At 41.6% G+C, this 20488-nt stretch overlaps 1 protein-coding gene across 1 annotated transcript in view; it reads right to left on the bottom strand.

The window, feature by feature from the left end:
* GHR (growth hormone receptor) overlaps positions 1–19834 on the bottom strand; it is a gene marked incomplete at both ends in the record, with an annotated part of 73250 nt that extends 53416 nt beyond the window's left edge. Inside the window, one exon of the mRNA XM_082013037.1 lies at positions 19765–19834. Within this exon, the coding sequence (XP_081869163.1) occupies positions 19765–19834 (70 nt within the window). The remainder of the gene's footprint in view (positions 1–19764) is intronic.
* Between the last annotated feature and the right edge of the window lie 654 nt (positions 19835–20488).

Raw genomic sequence — 20488 nt, 5'->3', positions numbered from 1 at the left:
GAAACTAATTCAGCAGGAAGACAGAATCCTGTTTCATGAAATGGTTGTGATCTAACACTGTCATGGAAGCATATATTTTAAACTTCCCATACGATTTAATTTTTGAGGGCGAAAGAAGGATTTCAGTTTCTACAGCTTTGAACACACACCATTTCAAGCACACCAAAAATAATTTTAAATAAAAATGAAAACACAAAAATGGAAAAAAACGGAGCCCTTTCCAGTCAGAAACCTCCCACAACACCAAACTGAAATGCCCAATGTATATTTCTGTTTCCTCTAGAGAGATTTCATTTGTGGTATTTTTCTGTGTCTTATGAACAACAAACTATTTTAAGCATCTAAATTGCCACATGATTCACACTGATGATAAAAGCCAGCAGAACACATTTGAACTTTGCACACATCCATCTCTTCTTGTTTTTAATGGTTTAGAACTGCCCTAATGTATTTACACAGGTTAGGCAGCTTAAAAAGCTGGAACACAGGAAAGCTTTGGGCTAAGCTCAACATGATAAAAGTTCACAGTAATGGATGAAAAACAAAGTCAGAACAAGCTACAACAAAAAAATTCAAAACAACTGTTTCGCAAACACTTTAAATAGCATAATTTTGTTGTTGAAAACACAACTAAGTTCAATTTTCTCAGTTATTTAAAAAAGGCTGTTTTATTACAAATTTTTCTTCATGTTTCAGAAGATAAGTTTGGGAAAAGGATTAAATATGACACCTAGAATATATTCTTACATATTACATTTCATGCTTTAAAGTAAACCATGCTCCTAAGAATCCATCTTCTTCAGTGAGGTATTTTACAAAGTGAAATAAAAATGCAGTCAATTAGAAACTCACATTGTGCCCATGGTTCTACAATTGCAACTATAATATGACAAATATCTGGATACTTTAATCTAATTTCAAGGAACTGAAACCAGGCATTTATCTACTTAGATATCTGTAAAAAGAAAAACTTTTTAAGTGGCCCACATAGCACATAAAAATATTAAGGTATCAAAAATATAGGTAACAGTTAGACAAGCTATCTTGAGGGTGGAAAAACAATTAAAATTACTTAAAATTATGAAAACTATTATAAAATTATTCTTCTTTTAAATCTGAAATACTGGTATTTCACTGAGAAAGATATTTCCTAGGATCATTAAAATCTTTTGTAGCTTGAACCACCTTCTGTCTGCATTTAAACAATTTGGTTTAACTAGTTCTTAAAATTCTTTAAGATAATTTAAAAAGAGTAAAACTTTTATAAAATATGTTTTATATTCACATGCTTTTAGTAATGTCTTTTCTTCATTGGTAAATTACTCAGACTAGGAAAGTGAGGTAATGCACAACAGGCAGCTACAGAAGGAGATGTTTAATTTGGTAGTTACAATTTCGGTACTGTTTTTTGTTATTTTCACTGTGATAAGTAAAGGATTTTAGTTGTATGTGAGATCTCTTAGTTTAAATTAAAATTGTAATTTAAGGAAATACAAGCATACAAACAGTACAACAATTAGAGGTCTACCAATTCTCAAAATCCCACTAAGTATCTAGGAATCTGTGGTCATCTCATCCTTGAAAATCCAAGTCTACATTAGTACATCCATCACAATCAAAGTAGAGTAATAATATGTACAGTCTTCATCTTTTCAGACTAAAAAAACCCCACTCTCAAGACAGAAAAGGGAGGAGAGCAGGTGAACAACCTAATAAACGACACAAAGCCACGCAGCTAAGGGACCACTAAGGCCCATGCTCGTGTGACACCTGCGGCTTGTCCTTTATTTAGGAAAGGACCTGCTGGTGCTACATGTGCTCACGCACACCACAGAAGTGCCAGATGGGAGCAAGTGTTTGCTTGCTGTCCTGAATGATGTTATAACTGACATTTATATTAATTCAGTCAGTATTTGGGTATGCAGAAGGAATTGGCAGGTTAGACTGTTTTGAAGGCACAGAGGAAGCCAAGCATTGTACTCCAGTGTTGGTGTTTCTTTCGTCTCACTAAACGGTGCCAAATTCAGAGTCCAAAGCAAATGTGCAGCTCAGCCAGCAACAATGCAGCCTTTTCCACAACATTTCATCAGTATGTTTTAACGTGCTTCACACAGATCCTCTCTGAAAGGATGGTGATGCAGCTATACTTAGAGAAGTCCTTGTTCTGCTGATGCACTAATAGTGAAACAATTACGTTTCTTAACCCTAGTGATTTTCTGGTGCAGCTGGCTAGCAAGCAGCTTGGCTTCAACAGCATCTCTAAAAGCTCTCAGAAGCTAAGCAGCTTAAAAATAAGTCAAGTTTAACCTGTCTAAGAGTGTACCTAGAATTGATACAAGCACCTGCTGGTTAGTAGAAACCATGGACCAGCGGCACCCCTTCTTCGTCCCAGCAGAGACTCCTTGGTCACTACTGGCCACCGTGGGCATCTTTCAACTTCTCCAAACTTCAGGCATTTGAGCTGAGATTTTCAACATCAGGTATACATCGCATGACAGAAGTATTTTAGAAAATTTCACACAGGACAATGCAGCCTTTTCAGACTACAAGAAAAGTGGAGAACAGGTTTGTAATGCAAAACAAAACACTTCTTTGAAAAGCTCCATTTCTATTTTTATGTTTGGATCATGTTATGCTGTGGCGAGAAGGGCTTCAAGGTCACATAGGCAACAACTAAAGAAAAGTGAAAATTTCTTAGGACTGGCTGTGCCTTTCTGTAAGCTCAGAGCATATCAATGAACTGAAGCAACACCAAGTGGTACTCTGGGCATCTTGGTTACTTGAGCGGCCCCATAGACAAAGTGTTCCAGGTGCTGCTGATGGTACCAAAATCTTTTACATTAAAAGCAACCTTTTCTATCTCAATTTGATCACGCTACACCAGGGAAGAAACATATATACGCATTACGTGCATATGCTGACACATGGATTGAGCAGTAGGTCTGAACAGAAGCTCCATTCAGATATAGAAGTGTGGGTGGCCATTTCAGAGTTTCCCATGGCAACAATTACTTATGGGCCCACATTAGTTCAAGTCCTTGTCTGTTGGAAGAAAAGTACAGTTTCTGCAAGTATGCAGATTTATGCAGAAAACAAATATGCGCTGAAGGAAACGTCAGTGTTTTTCTCTGCTTGCTGGTGGTGTCCCCCACCTCTCGACAAACACACAGCCACCTTCCCCAGCCTCGGTGGAGGAGGCAGCCCGCCAGCTTTGTGACTGCTCGAAGAAGACATGTATTTTTCCATCGTTTTGGTCTGCACAATAAATGTAATGCTGTTGACAGAGGATGTTGCACAACCTCAGCAATTTCATCACCATAATATCTGATCAACTCAAACCGATTAAGGAGTTTATCCTTAGAGTGCCTTCTCACTTTACAGCTGGGTAGCTAGGACACAGATATTAATCAATTTTCCAAGGACACAGAGGAATTTATGTGTCACAGCCAGACGCTGAAAGCTTGTTTCAGACCAATGTCGTTATTACAGCTGGAGTAATGGGTATTTTGACTACTTTAGGACAAGTAAGTGGCTTTGGAAGCTCACACGTTTCTGTCAACATGACTCAGCCTCATCTGAAGGGCTCCGGTTATTGCCACCCCTTTGGCTTTCTGCCCTAACAGGTATGTCTGCTAGTGACAATTCAGGTAACTGGGGCATGTTTCCTCCAGGAAACAATCAAAAAATGAAGATGGTAATTTCACACCAATCGTGTGGGAACCACCTACTAATAAAAAAAAAAAAAAACCAGAACAAAACACAAAAAACAACCAAACAGGCTTAATCAGTAAAACAAATCTCACTCACATCTTAGCACTGAAACAAACACTTGAGCACTGAGGACAGCCTACGTGCTCCACACAGCAGCTCTCCTGACACGTTCCTGTACGTTCAGCTGCAAGGATTTGCGTATGGCATCTGTTCCTCCCAGGAACTCGCCCATCCCATAGCCATCCCAAATATGCAACAATTTGTATTCCTTATCTATGAGCTAAGCCTTGTCCTGATTTAAAGGAAGGAGGATTCCTTCTTATGCATTTTTGTAAAAACAGGTCTTTCTAACAGGCTGCATTTAACACTACAGCGTATTATGTTAACAACCAGGAAATGCTGTGGGACTTCCCCACCTATAAAAGGAGTCAGGGTGGCTTAGCTCTAGTGAAGTAGAGATAGGATTGATTCAGAGCTTTTAGAAAAGCAGTTTGTTAGAGACTGTAGCAGCTTTTCATAAACTGCAGTTGAATACATAATGCGATTCCCACAGGCAAGTAGAACAACATACAGAGACCATTCCTCTTTAAATCCAGGAGTCCTACCAGTGCAAGCCGTTTATTATTGTTATTGGTCCCCACTTCTGTTCTTCCAAAGGGTTAAAAGCCACATGCTAAGTCTAACATTCTATTTCCTTCAGGGATATCTATGACTTTGGGGAAAAATAATGCTGTTTCTAGAAAGCCAGTGCGTACAGACACGTATCTTGTGATTACTGGAGATCTTAACTGCATTTCACACATCTTTGCAAGTTGCTGAGATGTCAAACCCATCTGTACAAAGCACTGTCATAGTCATAACCCATGTTTCTTAAGGGATTTCAAGGGGATATAATGAAATTGAATAGTAAAACTTTAACTGTTGACACTTCTCTAAACAAGAAGAAAACAGAGCCTCATTTTCTCAAGAAAAGTTGCGCTTTTGGCTTAACAAATTGGAAGAAAAAACATGTTGAATTCCAGTGGTAACAAGATTTCATAACTGAAAAACAGTATTTAACAATAATTTACAACCAAGTTTTCTGTTATAAAGTTGGACAACACAGACCAAACGCTAACTCTGATAGATGTAATCCTTGCACAGTCTTTCCTGTAACTAGAACTGCTACTTAGGTCTATTAGCTAGATAAACTGGGGTAGCAGAATATCAAGCCTGCTGTACTGGCAGATAAGATAACATGTCAGCTCTGCAAGGAGAATATAGTTATTTTGACATGGTCAGCACTTTTGGAAAGAAGCCCTCATCTCCTGCAGAACACCAACTGGAAGCTGTCACTCACTTATCTCAAGAAAACATTCACAAGACTGCACCACATGCAAACGTGCCAGATTCTGTAACGCATGTTCCTCCTGGTAAAAAACCAAATGTTTCTTGACTTGGGGAGCAAAGAAAGGGCAACTCAGAGAAAAACCTATTTCAAACAATAAGCAGTGTTCACGGCCTTGGAAAAGTAGGTAATCGCAGCTGCATATTTCAGGCAACCACACTCATTTCTGCTGGTTTTGTCTTTGCTACCCCTCTTCAGATGAAGCCTGCTCTTCTTCAGAACCTTCTACAGGAGGGTTCTGCAACATTATTGCAAGTAGTTTTGTAGACAAGGACGTAACTCTACTTAACTGGCTTGGCCAGGAATGGGAGGTTAAACATCCCATCTGTGACAGCTGGATAGCCTGTGTAACTCCCAGCGCACCCTTTCAAGAGCAAAGTCTTGCCTTCTACCACTGTAACGTATGGCATAGTCCAGCCAGGACTTTAATTTATTTCTGAAAGGCCCTAGGTTCATTGAAAGGGATATGCCTAGAATAACAGGAGATACCCTGCGTTCTTCTGATTAACTTCTACAGCTTCCTATTGTGCAAATGCTATGGCATCAGAAAGGAAAGGTAATAAGTTATTGATCTCACATCCATTTCACTACCTGTGGAGGTGCCCTAGATGCAAGTGTTCTTCCTGTGAAGTGGCTTGGTAGATCTTCACAGCATGAAGAGCTGACCTCTGGAGCCAAGTGGAGGCATCCTTGAATAACAGGGCAATTTCTGACTAAAACAGACCAGGCAGTTACATTCAAAGCTAACTAAACTAGTTAGCAAGACCAAGCATCCCCTACAAATCCACTGAAGAATGCAGCAGAGAATGAAACAGTTCACTAGAAAATAAATTACGTTGTTTATGTACACACACCAGCATTTTCCCACATTGTTCACCAGTGTTTTATATGTCCTTTTTAATAAACCACTCACATTTCCTTTGCCCTATGAAACAAATGGGCGTAAGTGATGGAGAATAATCAGACCAGTGACTTCTACTTCCAAATACCTCACTGGGATGAACCCCAAATATCAACACATAGCTTATGACAGAAAACACTTCTGCGTTACACTCCACCCTCAACAATTTCTGGTGTAGAAGCCCTCTAAAATAGACACTAAGAACTTAAAAAGGCATTTCTTTTCCTTGCCAAACCATGAACCACTAATAATTTCCATTCCATTAATAATTACTTTTAACTTCCAGAAAAACACTTCACTGCAAGCAAAGATCAACCCAGGATGTATACAAGTGGATTAAAACAGTTTGAACGAAATCCTATACAACACTAACTATAGTTGACATAAGCATTTTCGTTGTATATTGAGTACTAACTATTTGATGATTAACAGCAAGTAATAAATAGACCATGTTAACATTTATAGTTGTTACCTACATTTGCTTCCCTAACACGTGCAATTTCCTGTTCAAAGTCAAATTATCACATTATCCTTTTTTTGTGCTTCAGTGATGAAGAGACAGAAGACAAATTCAAAGGGTATAATGACATTATTTTACTTTGTACATGTTTTTGTTTAAGATGCAGTAATTATTAAATGTTAGCAGGTTTTCCTGTTTTACAGTAGGCATGGGTGGCAAACACTAAGTGCCTTTTAAAAGCAACATGATGCACATGATGTTTGCCAGCCAGGCATGTAACTGTTCTCGTTATTTTGTTCTTTATAAAGTAAAAAACAGGAGGTTCTAGCAGATAGGGATTCAAGGGTAAACTCTTGATCCAAGTGAGTTTTCAAACTTGCTTCTGAACTTTCTGTGTCAGCCCTAAAGCCAAGACTAAACATTGCTAAAGGAATAATAAGCAAACAAAATCCCAGACCAAATGCAGAATAAGCATACTTCCTTTCAGCAAGTTTCTCTCAATATGCTCCGGGTAACAGTTAGGGATAGCCCACAAAAGACACACTTCTCGGTCTGGGTGGATCTTTCACGCTTCCCCAGCCAGACTGCACTCCCATCACTCCAGCAGTGCAGTGCCGAGCGTTTGCACGCGTGCATGCAGGGCTCCCATCAGTCCCCCAAGGGCTCCTGCCCGCTCACATCCTTCTCTTCCAACTCCCTTGGCACCACACAGGACTGCACCGGTTTCTGTCCCGTCCTGCCACGGAGCTTTCCAAGCAGAAGAGATCTTGTTGATTTCATTACTGCTTGTACGGTCTGTAGAAGGGAAATATCCTTGGATGCTTCTGCTGTGGGAGCTGATAGTTTGTTCCTTTGTTTCCCCTTCTGATTAATTTTTAATCCATGGAAAACCTTCCATTTTATCCACTGGCATTTTTTAAAGTAACCTTTGCTACAGCGTTGTATCAGAGGTTTTCTGAAAATCCACATTGTAGGAACCGAACAACCATTTTCTGTGTGCGTGTTGAAATCTTTTTTTTTTGAGTCAGTAGCTATGGATGACAGAAAGTGTCTTTTGAAAGAAATATGATATATTTAGGAGTCTGAGTAAGTCACATTTATCGATGCATTTACCAGCATATGCTTTTTTCAAGTTTCTTCCAACCTGCCTTGCCCAGAGGACTAACTTTCTGATGTGCAACTTCCTAGAGTCCTTTTTTATAATTGATGTCAGGTTTGCTACATTCCACTTTGTTGGTGCTGAGACTGATACAAGTGATAAATTCCCAACTACATAATAATTAACAGTTTCCTGTTGCATTCTTTGAATCTTGTTGACCAACTCAGTAAGAATGAAACACAGGACTGAACTGACATTATGCATGGCCCTTTAGATAACACACCAACTCTATCAGCCTACCTTATGGCTATTCTACACCTTTTAGCATGGAATTACCTACTTTGTAAAGTAAAAAATGGAATTTAAATTATCTGTAAAAAACCTCAATCCTTTACTTCAGGAAAAAGAAAGTCTTCACTGCATTATGCAAGAAGGATTAAAAATCCCTATCAGGGTAACAGTTCTGTAGAGTTCTGCAGAAAACTAACCATGGCTGTTACTATTTTATTTTACAGCATGCTTCTACTATGGGAGGGAAGAGAAAGCAAAGTAGAGAAACCTCTGTCTTGTTAAACACCAGGGCTTCCAGATTCAGAGCTAGCGAGTCCTTACTGTAGTAAGGACTAGAGTCTGTAGCTCTGCCTCTCACCTACAGCATCATTCCTTGGCTATTCATTCTAAGTATCTCTCCAGTACCAGAGAAGGGAAACAGCCTCGGCCAAAAACTTTTATTCCCCAAGGAGAACCTTGCCAGAGCCTTGCTGTGGAGGGCCGCACAATGGCTAAGCTCCCCAGCACTATCTCATTCCCGTTTCGATCTTCCCTGGAAGTGGATAATCACCTGGGTACCAGTACTCTGCTGGAGTGTAACAGGGAAGATTGGGTAAATAGCCAAGGTTGGAAACAAGCAACCGGGGGACTCTGGAGCCCAACTAACCAAGAATTCTGCAAGGCTGGATGCAGCCATCCTCCAAGTGGTGGCTCCAGATCCCAAAATACCCAACTGGGCTGGAAGTGCTGCTGTAACTCTGAGAATCATCTGGTTCGGCTGAGTGTGGTGACCAGCACAGAGCTTTCATAGTCACTCTGTGTGATTCAAGCATAGCATCTTGTGAATTCCTACTCTAAAACGCTTCTCTTTCACTTCTGATCCCTTGGAACGGCTGAAGAGAACACCCAGGTATGCCAAAGTATTGCTGAGGTGCAAACAACGCTCCCTCATTTATACTGGTAGGAACCATGACTGTTCAGTGATGGCTGTCCAATTCCCAGCCGCATTTTCATTCTGTTTCCAGTCTGATTCTGACTGTCACTTTTGAAGAGCACAGCATAGAAAGAAAAGGTGCAACATTGCAGACAGCCTCTTGGTTCTAAAAATCTCTTCTATTTTAAAACAGGCAGTGCATGTTACTGCACAATAACTGCATCATTGTTTAAATTAATGAAAAAATGTCACCCCTTCCCCATGGTCATTTCATTGTATGCTACGAATGTGCAGGAACAAGGGTTTCTTTTTCCTGTTACAGATGGGTGGTATTGAAAGCCATTTACCCAGTGTGTGCTCCACTGCACAGAATGATTCATTATAACTCATGCAATATGCTTTTATAATATGGATTAATGTTTATTTGCTTCAGCTACTTTTCCTTCCCCTGTTGCACAGTTTATTAACTGAGTTCATTTGGCAACTGCAGTACAAACTGTTTAAATAATTCATATAAAATATACAACTACATTTAAAATATCAAAACAGGAGTTAAAGTAAAAGCTGCATCTAGGAATTTTCTCACTTGTTAGCTTCTTAGATAGCAGTAACAGACTGCTGTGCACATTTTTGCATCTCTTCATCATCCGATCTTCCTCTTTAAATATACGGACTTAATTGCACGTGTGGGCAAAAGTTTGTTTCACACTGACTTCACTGCTTCTCCTCCAAAAGGAAGCCACAAGTGGCCACCGTCGGCCAGCAGTTTCGGGTGCAGCTTGGCCCTGGTAAATGAGGAACAGTTCTGGTTTGCAGGAGGACCACTGTGTGTTGGAGGCCTGGCTGAAGTCTGTGGGCCTGCTTGGGAAAGCAAAGACCTACGCTGGTATTAGAAGCTTTGCAGCTGAGAGGCAGAAAGGTTGTCTTCTCCTGACTACACTTGGCACTAACTACTAACACACTAACTAGAGGTGTGGCTAATTCTTGCAAATTACCTCAAAACACAGCAATCAGAGGACAGCAAATGGGCTATTTTTTGTTCAAAAGAGGAGAAAATGTGATGGCAACTAAAGAGCAATGAATGAAATATACACGATAGCAGGAATGTTAAAGATAACAGAGGTAACTGGATGGGATAACTATGGCATGTACGTTATTTTGTAGGGTGTCTGGCGGAAGCTGATTGTTCATGAAGTGTTTTTGGCAGGCTTGTGGGTGAAGATATCCAAAGTCTTGAAAGTATTAAGTAAATGCTGGAGTCACAGATGTGGTTTGGAGGAAAGGACAAAGGAGACAAGTCTCTGGCAACCTAGGTTAGCATTTGAACCATTGGATCTACTCAGTTACAATCCTAAACGTGGATTTTTAGGGCCATAATTTAAGGCTACTACAGCTGAAAATTTCAGCACTGTATTTTTATTTTCTGTGTTTCTGACAAAATATAGGCCTGTCTAGAATTAATTTGCAGCATGTGTCTTCCACTCTTAGAAATCCCAAATCCCTTCCCCTTACAATACCATGTATGCTCCAATACAGAAGAAAGAAAAGGTGAAATCCTTTCTTCTCCATATGAGAGCATAGATACGGTCACACTGGCCTAGACAAATGGCTTATCTGAAATACATACTACCGGTTAGGAAGCAAGAGCAGTCAAAGTAACTGAGAAATGCACAGACTCAAGGCCTTCCCTCGGATTTTTCTGCTAGCCATCAAAGCCATGCGTGATGCCAATGGAAAGTGATGATGGAAATACTACTTTGCCCTCTGCCAGAATGAATCTTCCCTCCAGCTGAAATGGCTTAGCCAGATCAGAGTGGTATAACTTGCACTTCCCTGTGCCAAGGTTTCTGATCCTGGCTCCTGGAACGGCTCTATAGCAATCTCTTCTACATAATGGAACATATTTCTTGCTCAGAAACACTTAAACTTCTGGAAATAAGGCAACTATTCCCAAGACTTTGTCTACAGGTAAAAGTTTTAAATCCACATTCTTGACAGTTTTGTCCCCTGTCCACATAAACCAGAATGCACCGAGCTGATCACAGTTTTGAGCTTTTCAGATATTACTGCCAGCTCTGTTTTGGCTTGCATTCTGTACTTAGCTGCATATAATTGAGAAAGTAGCTAACACAGAGAAATGCTTTAGCAAAGACACACCAATTAGAAGAATTAAGAAGAGAAAATGATGAACAATGAACAAATAACTACCAACTGTATTATGGCATTACTATCCACCAAGAGGAGGCAAGACAGTTTGCAGCTTAAGCTAAGGAAGATTCTGCCTTTTCTCATTATTTTTTGTCACCTCCTAAAAAAGATTAGGATTGTTACATACGCAAATATGTGTAGTCTTCCTGATCATCAAAAAAAGTAATTAAAAATAAAAGAACACCCTTCACCTGTGAGAAATGCTTTGTCATTACACTGACTGCAGTCTACAAAATTTGAGTTTGATTAAATCATAGAACATGTTTTCAGCCAAGACCCCATACAGCTATGAACGTTTTTTCTGAATATTTCAAGCCAAGCAAAGAAGTCCCTGGTATCTCCTGACTCCAGGAACAGATGGACAAATTTCCCTTTCTCAGTAGAGAATATGCTGCTATTCAAAGGCACCTTCCTGCTTAGACTAAGAACTCCATGTGTCACAATAGTCAAATCCACGCCTTCAGATAACGTCTGATGCTTAACTTCATGGTGACAACAAGAACCCAACTGCTATCCTGCCAATCCCGTGAAAAGACCCCTCACCTTGGCTGTAGCAGAAGACCTACAGGGTGTGGCTGAGCAACTATGACGCTGCCCAGTAGAAATCACGGAGAATTATGCATACCCAAACAAGGGCAGCCGTAAGGGTGAGGCTCAGTTCAAAATGAAGATACCTATATTTAGCTCTCTTTATTATGCAAGGTAGGGCAAAATCCAGTTGCCTAAACATCTGTAGCTATGTTAGAGTGCCTAGAATATTCTGCTTGCCTTCCAGCCTCTGCTTCAAAAGGCACAGATGTCCTACCTACAAGTCTCATGCATGTTTTGGGTACCTAGAGGATATCCATATGATTCAGACATGGATGAATCTCATCCTTAGGTGTCCAAGCTCCCAACAGTCATTGGAGAGCTATTCAACACAGTCCTTGGAACAAAGAACAGCTGATGGAGTTGATTTAATTGCCTGAAAACAGATGTTCAGGTACATATGAGATGCCGGGATGGAAGCTTTTTATGGAACTCTAAGCTTCTGGCCATTCCAGAATGATGTAGCTGTCCTGCAGAACCTGTGTCATCGCTGAGTCCCGCGCAGATGTTTTGGGTGCCCAGAGGTGTCTCTAATGACACTAAAGCCCTATGCATGGGTTATAGATTCAATCTCCAGCTCTGTAATTGGGAACTTTCATATCCAGTGCACATCTTAGATTGTTTAATCTGGATATGTAATGCATGCAAAGCATCCAGGTACAGTAAGTAAGCAGACACCAGCATAACAGAAGGACATTCTGATCAAATTAAAAATTAGATTTGATATGTCTCAGAAGGGAAAATAATTAATCCTACTTCTTACATAAAAGTGAGAAAAACAGAGCATCTGAGCATAACAGCTTCATACAATAATTAAAAAAAGTTGTGATTAAAAAAAATTCTAAAATCAGTTTAGATAAAATGAACAATAAATTCAGGCTTGTATCTCTTAAAATTATCATTGTATAAAAACAGTTCAGGCAAAAACATTTTTATTGTGCTATCACTAAACATGAATGCCTCTCTAAACCTGCTTCCGAGGATGAATTAGCATAGCTCTAATAGTCTGGAACGAACTTTGATCTAGTATAAAAAATGATAAAAGACATTTCCCACTTATTTTCACTGGGAAGAAATTAGTTTTGGAACTGCTTGAGCTTATGTATTGTTTTATTAACTGGGACTAATTCCCAGTTTATTCCTCTATGTCCTTATGTGACCTGCACTCATCAGTTGTAGAGAAGGAAAGGGCAGACAAAATTTACTGTGCTTCCTAAACATTTTGCAATCTGTGTCTCGAGCAATTCCCCTCAACCACTTCCGATGTCAGCAGATATAGTAAACCAAAATACTTAGGTGGATGCTGGATATGTATTTGCAACACTGCAGTTGCATTAATGTAAATATCTCAAACACAAATTGTGTATGTGTACATGAACATAAGCTCTTATTTTTTTATTGAATGAAAATTAGTATTTCACAGACATAGGTCATCTACTCACAAAGCAGTACTCTTTCTTGTTCATGTACCTAATTAACTAAATTAAACTAAACTTTAAAAATCACACAAAACCCCCATCTTCAAAGCAACCTAAACTCTTAGAAGCATTCTGTTGACTTAATAAAAATGCCTTCATTAGCTGTGAAAATAGGCCTTATGTTTTCCAATCCCTAGGGCACAAAACCCATTTACCTATGGTAATTACACACCTATTAGAAATTACCTTGCCATTATTGTGGCCTTTACACTTTCTTTCTACCACTGCCTCTGTTCTGCCCTTACCATTGTAGGGCAGGCACCTCAAGGACACGAACAGCATGTGGGTCCCCTGGTAGGTGGCTGCAAGTCCCAGACTTGCTCAGCTCTGAATTACGCTTGAAGACCGGGTGCAGTCCGTATGCTTGGTCCCATTTAGCATTGCCATCTCAGAGATGGTGGGCACCCCTGTCCCTTCATGCTAGCCACAGCCTCAGTTTAGCGAGCCAGCAAGCCAAGCTCTTTGCAAAAGGAGAGCACGAGAACGAGCTAAATCAGTGGAAAGCCTCCAGCAGAACTTGGCACCAGCTGGAGACAGCAAATAGGTGACTAAATGTCCAATATCTGGTCTCGTTTGCTGTGCAGTTGCCTGGCCAACCGTTGGCCGCACCCCCTCTCTCCCGCCAGGAGGAAACACGTATGGGATTTCACTGTGTGCCAAGGGTGGATCCAGCCCTATAGCATGGAGCCAGCTTGAAGCACAGGCTCTTGTAAGGCTGAACATAACCTTTACTTACTTTCAAGACATAAAAGTCTTCCACGTACAAGTCTGTATACTGTCTCAGTAATGTGCTTTGGTGCAAGATTAACAGTACATGCAATTTTTTAATGTGCTGCCAGAAGAAATACAATTACTGATGTGGATTTTTTAGGGAACCATGACACTGTAGATCCAGTCCCTCAGGCTACATATCAGATATGGTACAGAAATGGAGCACACTAATTAAGTTTATAGGAAGACCTCTGCAAGACTGTGCTGGGCAGAGCTCTGCAAGGTTGTCAGGATTCATCACCTGAGTGGGGCTGGATGCTCACAAGAACTTTTGCAGGTACAAGCACATTCACATGGGGCAAAAAAAGAACAAAAGAGATAATAAACAGATCTCATCTAATACTGTGTCCTAAATCATGCAAGAATGGCAAATGTATGTTCTCTCATGCTGTTATCTCAAATATTCCTCCTCGACTTACACTTTCTTGTCTGACTTCCTTAGCTGAGCATTTCCCCTACTCAGAATAAATGTGTTACAGCATTAGAAGCAGTTTAATGGTTACAAATTTATTTTCGGGGCAACAAAACTTTGTTCCTTTCACACACGCAATTCTTCAATAATGCAGCAAATCAGGACATATATATTTAGTATTGTGTCTTGGATTTAAGACCAGGAACACAATTAAAATGTTTTCAATTTTTTGATCCTGAAAGTAAGCTTATGGAAGTTACTATTTCATCAATACAGACAAAGTCACACAAAGGTAGTGTAGTGGTTAAGTTTTACTTATAACACAGATTTTTGCTGAACTTAGGACATCTGGGCCACACCTTATCTGCCAAGGATCAAAAAGTCCTCATGTGCTCTTAAATCTCGACAGAGAAATCAATTGGTCCAGTAGACTGCATCTGGGCAGGGATTATTTTTGTCTATTGAATGAACGTACTGTAAAATCCGGACACTGCGGGGGAAGGATCAAGTCAGGACAAATTAATTTTTGTTCTACTGACCATTCTGTATGAGGCAATGAATAGAAGCTGGTACATGTATCATATTTCACTGTGAAATACTGACTTTCCACATTTCATCAGAACCAAGGAGGAATTTGCAAATTTTATTTCAGTTCACAGGCCTAACTAAAGAGATTGGTACACAAAGGAGAAAAATGAGTATATAGCTTTATTCTGCAAATTCTGATCAGCAAATTCCCCTCCTTTTAACCAAATCAGAAATCAGAGAAGAACTCAAAACATGTGAAGTAAAGGCCCGCATTGTTTCAGCCCAATTCTAATATGAAAATAAACACTTCACTGCCCCACACTGCCTTACACACTTCTTAAACAAGCGCATTCATTTCCCATGGAACATCTAGGCAGCAGAATCACAGAATCACTAAGGTTGGAAAGGACCTGCAAGATCATCAGCTCCAACCATTAATCCAGTGCCACCATGTCCCCTAAACCATGTCCTGAAGCGCCACATCCACACGTTTTTTGAACACTTCCAGAGATGGCAACTCCACCACCTCCCTGGGCAGCCTGTTCCAATGCCTGACCACCCTCTTGGTGAAGAATTTTTTCCTAATATCCAATCTAAACCTCCCCTGGCACAACTTGAGGCCATTTCCTCCTGTCCTACCGCTAGTTACTTGGGAGAAGAGACCAACACCCTCGTCGCCACAACCCCCTTTCAGGTAGCTGTAGAGAGCGATAAGGTCTCCCCTCAGCCTCCTCTTCTCCAGACTCAACAACCCCAGTTCCCTCAGCCGCTCCTCCTGAGACTTGTGCTCCAGCCCCCTCACCAGCTTCGTTGCCCTTCTCTGGACACGCTCCAGCACCTCAGCATCCTTCTTGTAGTGAGGGGCCCAAACCTGAACACAGGATTCAAGACGCGGCCTCACCAGTCGTGAGTACAGGGGCACGATCACTTCCCTACTCCTCCTGTCCACACTATTTCTGATACAGGCTAGGATGCTGTTGGCCTTCTTGGCCACCTGGGCACACTGTTGGCTCATGTTCAGCCAGCTGTCAACCGGCACCCCCACGCCCTTTTCCACCGGGCAGCTCTCCAGCCACTCCTCCTCAAGCCTGTAGCGTTGCATGGGGTTATTGTGACCCAAGTGCAGCACCCGGCACTTGGCCTTATTAAACCTCATACAGTTGACCTCTGCCCATCGATCCAGCCTGTCCAGATCCCTCTGCAGAGCCCTCCTACCCTCCAGCAGATCAACACCCCCACCCAACTTGGTGTCGTCTGCAAACTTACTGAGGGAGCACTCCATCCCCTCATTCCAGGTCATCAATAAGGATATTGAACAAGACCGGCCCCAGAACCGAGCCCTGGGGAACACTGCTTGTGACCGGTCGCCAGCCAGATTTAACACCATTCACCACAACTCTCTGGGCTCAGCCATCCAGCCAGTTCCTCACCCAGAAAAGAGTAAATCCATCCAAGCCACGAGCCGCCAGTTTCTCCAGCAGAATGCTGTGGGAGACGCTGTCAAAGGCTTTACTAAAATCCCGGTAGACAACGTCCTCAGCCTTTCCCTCATCCACTAGGTGGGTCACCTGGTCATAGAAGGAGATCAGGTTGGTCAAGCAGGACCTGCCTTTCATGAACCCATGCTGGCTGGGCCTGAGCCCTTGGTTGTCCTGCCCATGCCCTGTGAGCACTCTCAAGACGAACCGCTCCATGATCTTCCCCGGTACGGAAGTCAGGCTGACAGGCCTGTAGTTCCCAGGATCTTCCTTCTGGCCTTTCTTGTAGACGGGCGTCACATTGGCAAGCCTCCAGTCATCTGGGACCTCCCCTGTTAATCAGGACTGCTGATAAATGACGGAGAGTGGCTTGGCAAGCTCCTCTGCCAGCTCTCTGAGTACTCTCAGGTGGATCCCATCAGGCCCCATAGACTTGTGGGTGTCCAGGTGGCTTAACAGGTCCTTAACTGCTTCCTCCTGGATTATGAGCGCGTTATCGTGCTCTCCATCCCCATCTTCCAGCTCAGGGGGCTGAATACCCTGCAGATACCTGGACTGGCTATTAAAGACTGGGGCAAAGAAGGCATTCAGTACCTCAACCTTGATGTCATCCTTGGAGACAATGTTCCCCGCCATATCCAGTACGGGATGGAGATTCTCCTTGCCTCTTTTTTTGTTGTTAATATATTTGTAGAAGCATTTTTTAGTATCCTTTACAACTGTGGCCAGACTGAGCTCTAGCTGGGCTTTTGCCTTTCTAATTTTATCCCTGCTTGACCTAACAAGATCCTTGTACTCTTCGTGAGTTGCCTGCTCCTTCTTCCAGGGATGATAAACTCTTCTCTTTTCCCTGAGTCCCCTCAAAATATCCCTGTTCAGCGAGGCTGGTCGCCTTCCCCGCCAGCTCTTCTTATGGCACGTGGGGACCGTCTGCTCCTGCGCCTTTAAGATGTCCTTCCTGAAGACTGTCCAGCCTTCCTGGACCCCTTTGTCCTTCAGGACTATCTCTCAAGGGACTCTCAACCAGTGACCTGAACAGGCCAAAGTCTGCCCTCTGGAAGTCCATGGTAGCAGTATTGCTGACCCCCCTCCTTACTTTTCTCACAATTGAGAATTCTATCACGTCATGGTCGCTAAGCCCAAGATGGCCTCCAACCACCACATCTCCCACCAGTCCTTCTCTGTTTGTAAACAGCAGGTCAAGCAAGGCACCTCCCCTGGTGGGCTCACGCACCAGCTGTGTCAGGAAGTTATCCTCCACACACTCCAGGAACCTCCCGGATTGTTTTCTCTCTGCCTTGTTATATTTCCAGCAGATGTCCGGTAGACTGAAGTCCCCCACAAGAATAAGGGCCAGTGAATGCGAGACTTCTGCCAGTCGCTTATAGAATGTCTCAACTGTCTCTTCGTCCTGGTTGGGTGGTCTGTAACAGACTCCCAGCAAGGTATCTGCCTCATTGGCCTTCCCCCTCATCCTTACCCATAAGCACTCGACTTGATCTTCACAATCATTGATTTCTATGCAATCAAAACACTCCCTAACATACAGAGCCACCCCACCGCCTCTCCTTCCTTGCCTATCCCTTCGGAAGAGCTTATAGCCATCCATTGCAGCACTCCAGTCATGAGAAGCATCCCACCATGTTTCTGTGATGGCAACTATGAGAACTTCCATTCCGTAAGAATGGAAGTACTGCTGCAAGTAGGAAATGAAAGTGGGTTACAAAAGTGGGAACTTGATTCATTCATCACCTTTGATTGTCAGAACTCAAACTGTGTAAGTAAGAACTCAAACCAAATTTGGTAAATGTTAAAGAAAAAGCCTTAACTAGCAAGGAGGGGACACAGTGTCTGAGCCACACACAGAGAAGTAAAATAAACAGAAACTTGTGTATTCCCTATCCAAACCCCCTTTTTAATAACCAAAATGAACTTTATGGAAGAATTTGCTGAAAACTGATCCTTTGAGTTCTAATTGTACTGTATTTCAGCTTACTGTTTCCTTTAACAACAAAGTTATACCCCTTATATCTCTCTAGCACTTCTGCAAATATGGGTATCTAGAAATTTTAAGTATGCAACCACAAGAAAATACAGAACTGTATCAGGGCAAAGGAGGATGATTATACCTTTAAAGTGTAGGACAGTTACAACTACAGGCAACTATGTCACAGCCCTTTGGCTGAGTACCATATTCCATGGCTTGCAACTCTACAGGTATTTAATTTGCATTCACTAACATCAAAGTATGGAGCTAAAGAAAAAAAATAACTGAATGGTATCAGAAACTGTGATTCAAAATTTTATCAGTTTATTTACAGTTTACTGTGGAAGCTGTTTCCACACCACTTTTTCTAAAATTACTCGTCAAACTGCCCTCTCTGACTTTCTCTGCTAACGCTCATTTTGACAAGGAGGCCAGGAGGAGCACCTGGTTAAGAAGCCACCCTTCTGCAGCTGCTCCGTAGATCTGGGAGAAGCGGTGATACATTTGCATAAAATTAGTAATTATGCAAAACTGTTACTGCTCTCTGCAAAGGCCAGAACAAGACAGAGCAGACCAGTTCAAGTTGCATTTGTTTACAGGAGCAGATCACAACCAGTGTAAGCACATCACTCTGACACAATGTAAAACTCCCACAGGAGTTAATGGGAATTTTTTGTTCTAAATGAGTAAAAGATCAGTCCCAAAGGACCCACCGGAGCCAGGACAGTCCTCTGGGTGATACAGAACTGGCTGTAAATCATTGCTGGTTGCAACAAGAAAAAGCATCAGAAAAAGCTCAGCTGAACCAAATACTTTCAAGCCTGGCATTTAATTCCAAAGATGGAAGAATTAAGGTGAATAAGGATGGGAAGGAGAACTGTGGAAAGCCAGAGGTACATTCAGTGGATGCGAACCCTGGGCAGATCTGTTGAGTCATGAACAACACAGGATATCCATTCAGAGCTCCTCCTTGCTAAAAAGGCTTCTGCTGGCTACCCACAGCTAGTTGGCTGGTTGAGGGTACATGTTCTTTTCAAATCCCTTTTGTAACTTCTACCCAAGAATTTCTAAGTGTATTTCTTACAAAACTTGTTCATATTGGCCTCAAACCCAAAGTGTACAGTCTTAAAATGCTTCCTCTGTAATTACAAATAGTTCTACACTTAATATACGAATATACTAAAAGCACTTAAGGAAAAAACACCAGTTTCTATAAAAAAATTAACTCCATACAATTCTTTCATAATTTCAGTATCTGAGCAAAGAAAATACAGATATCTAACACCAACATTGATCCAGCTTGTTTACACATCACATTGCCTATGAAATTCACCTCCATTCTGCAAAACGTCTCAGTCTTGTCCACTATTTGTACAACAAGATTAACCGATGTATTTTTCACATTTCACATTACATACCCAGGTTACTGCAATCGAGGAACTTGCACAGTATAAATATAAATACGAATTTATATAACATAAAAATACTCTTTATATAAAGCTATATATATATGTACACATACAAAGGCACAGAAAAGTATCATAAAACTTACCATCACTTGCAGAAAGTGAGTCATTTGCACAGACGAGTGCCAAAGTAAACAGCAGATGCCGAAGATCCATACCTCTACTTCTGTAATAACAGAAGACAGTAAGAGAGTTTCTTTATATACTAGAATTATTAACTAATACGACATGACATTTAAACTATTATCTAGTTTTATTGAATTTCTGATTGGATTTAAACCAGAAATGTATTTAGTTTACAGTTTATTGCCTCAAAGGCATACATCATCTTGCAGTTTAGAACAGAGAGAAAATACTGTTTTTAAAAGAGAATTACCTTACGGGTTTCTAGCCCATTTAATATAGAGGGGGGAAAAAAATCAAGTATTGTCAATCTCTAGCCGTCTTCCAGGGAGTAGCCACACTCCCCCCGCAGCAGCTTTTGGGGGATGGAACCCAACGACTAGCCTAGTAAAGCAGGAAAAGAACAGTATCTCTTTCAAGAACAAAGAGATGATGAATCGCCTTTCCAGGCCATGCTCCTCTGAAGCTGTGTTCGTCTTTGCATACCATGTATAACCCTTCCCAGGCCTAGGACTACATGCAGTACAGCTGAGAGGAGCAATGCAGTTTAACAGACCAGCTCCCACACCAAAAAGCCAAATGGCTGTTAGCAGAGGAACACCGGCTTGGTACCTATGGCCACTGCCCGCGGCAGGCAGCCCGCCAAGGTGAGGAGATGGGAGGAGTAGCTGTGGGGCTGCAAGAACG

Source organism: Phaethon aethereus (genome assembly GCF_964289735.1).
Source record: "Phaethon aethereus genome assembly, chromosome: Z".
Lineage (NCBI taxonomy): Eukaryota > Metazoa > Chordata > Aves > Phaethontiformes > Phaethontidae > Phaethon > Phaethon aethereus.
Note: the sequence above shows the minus strand (reverse complement) of the source record. Positions and strands in the feature narration are given on the sequence as shown.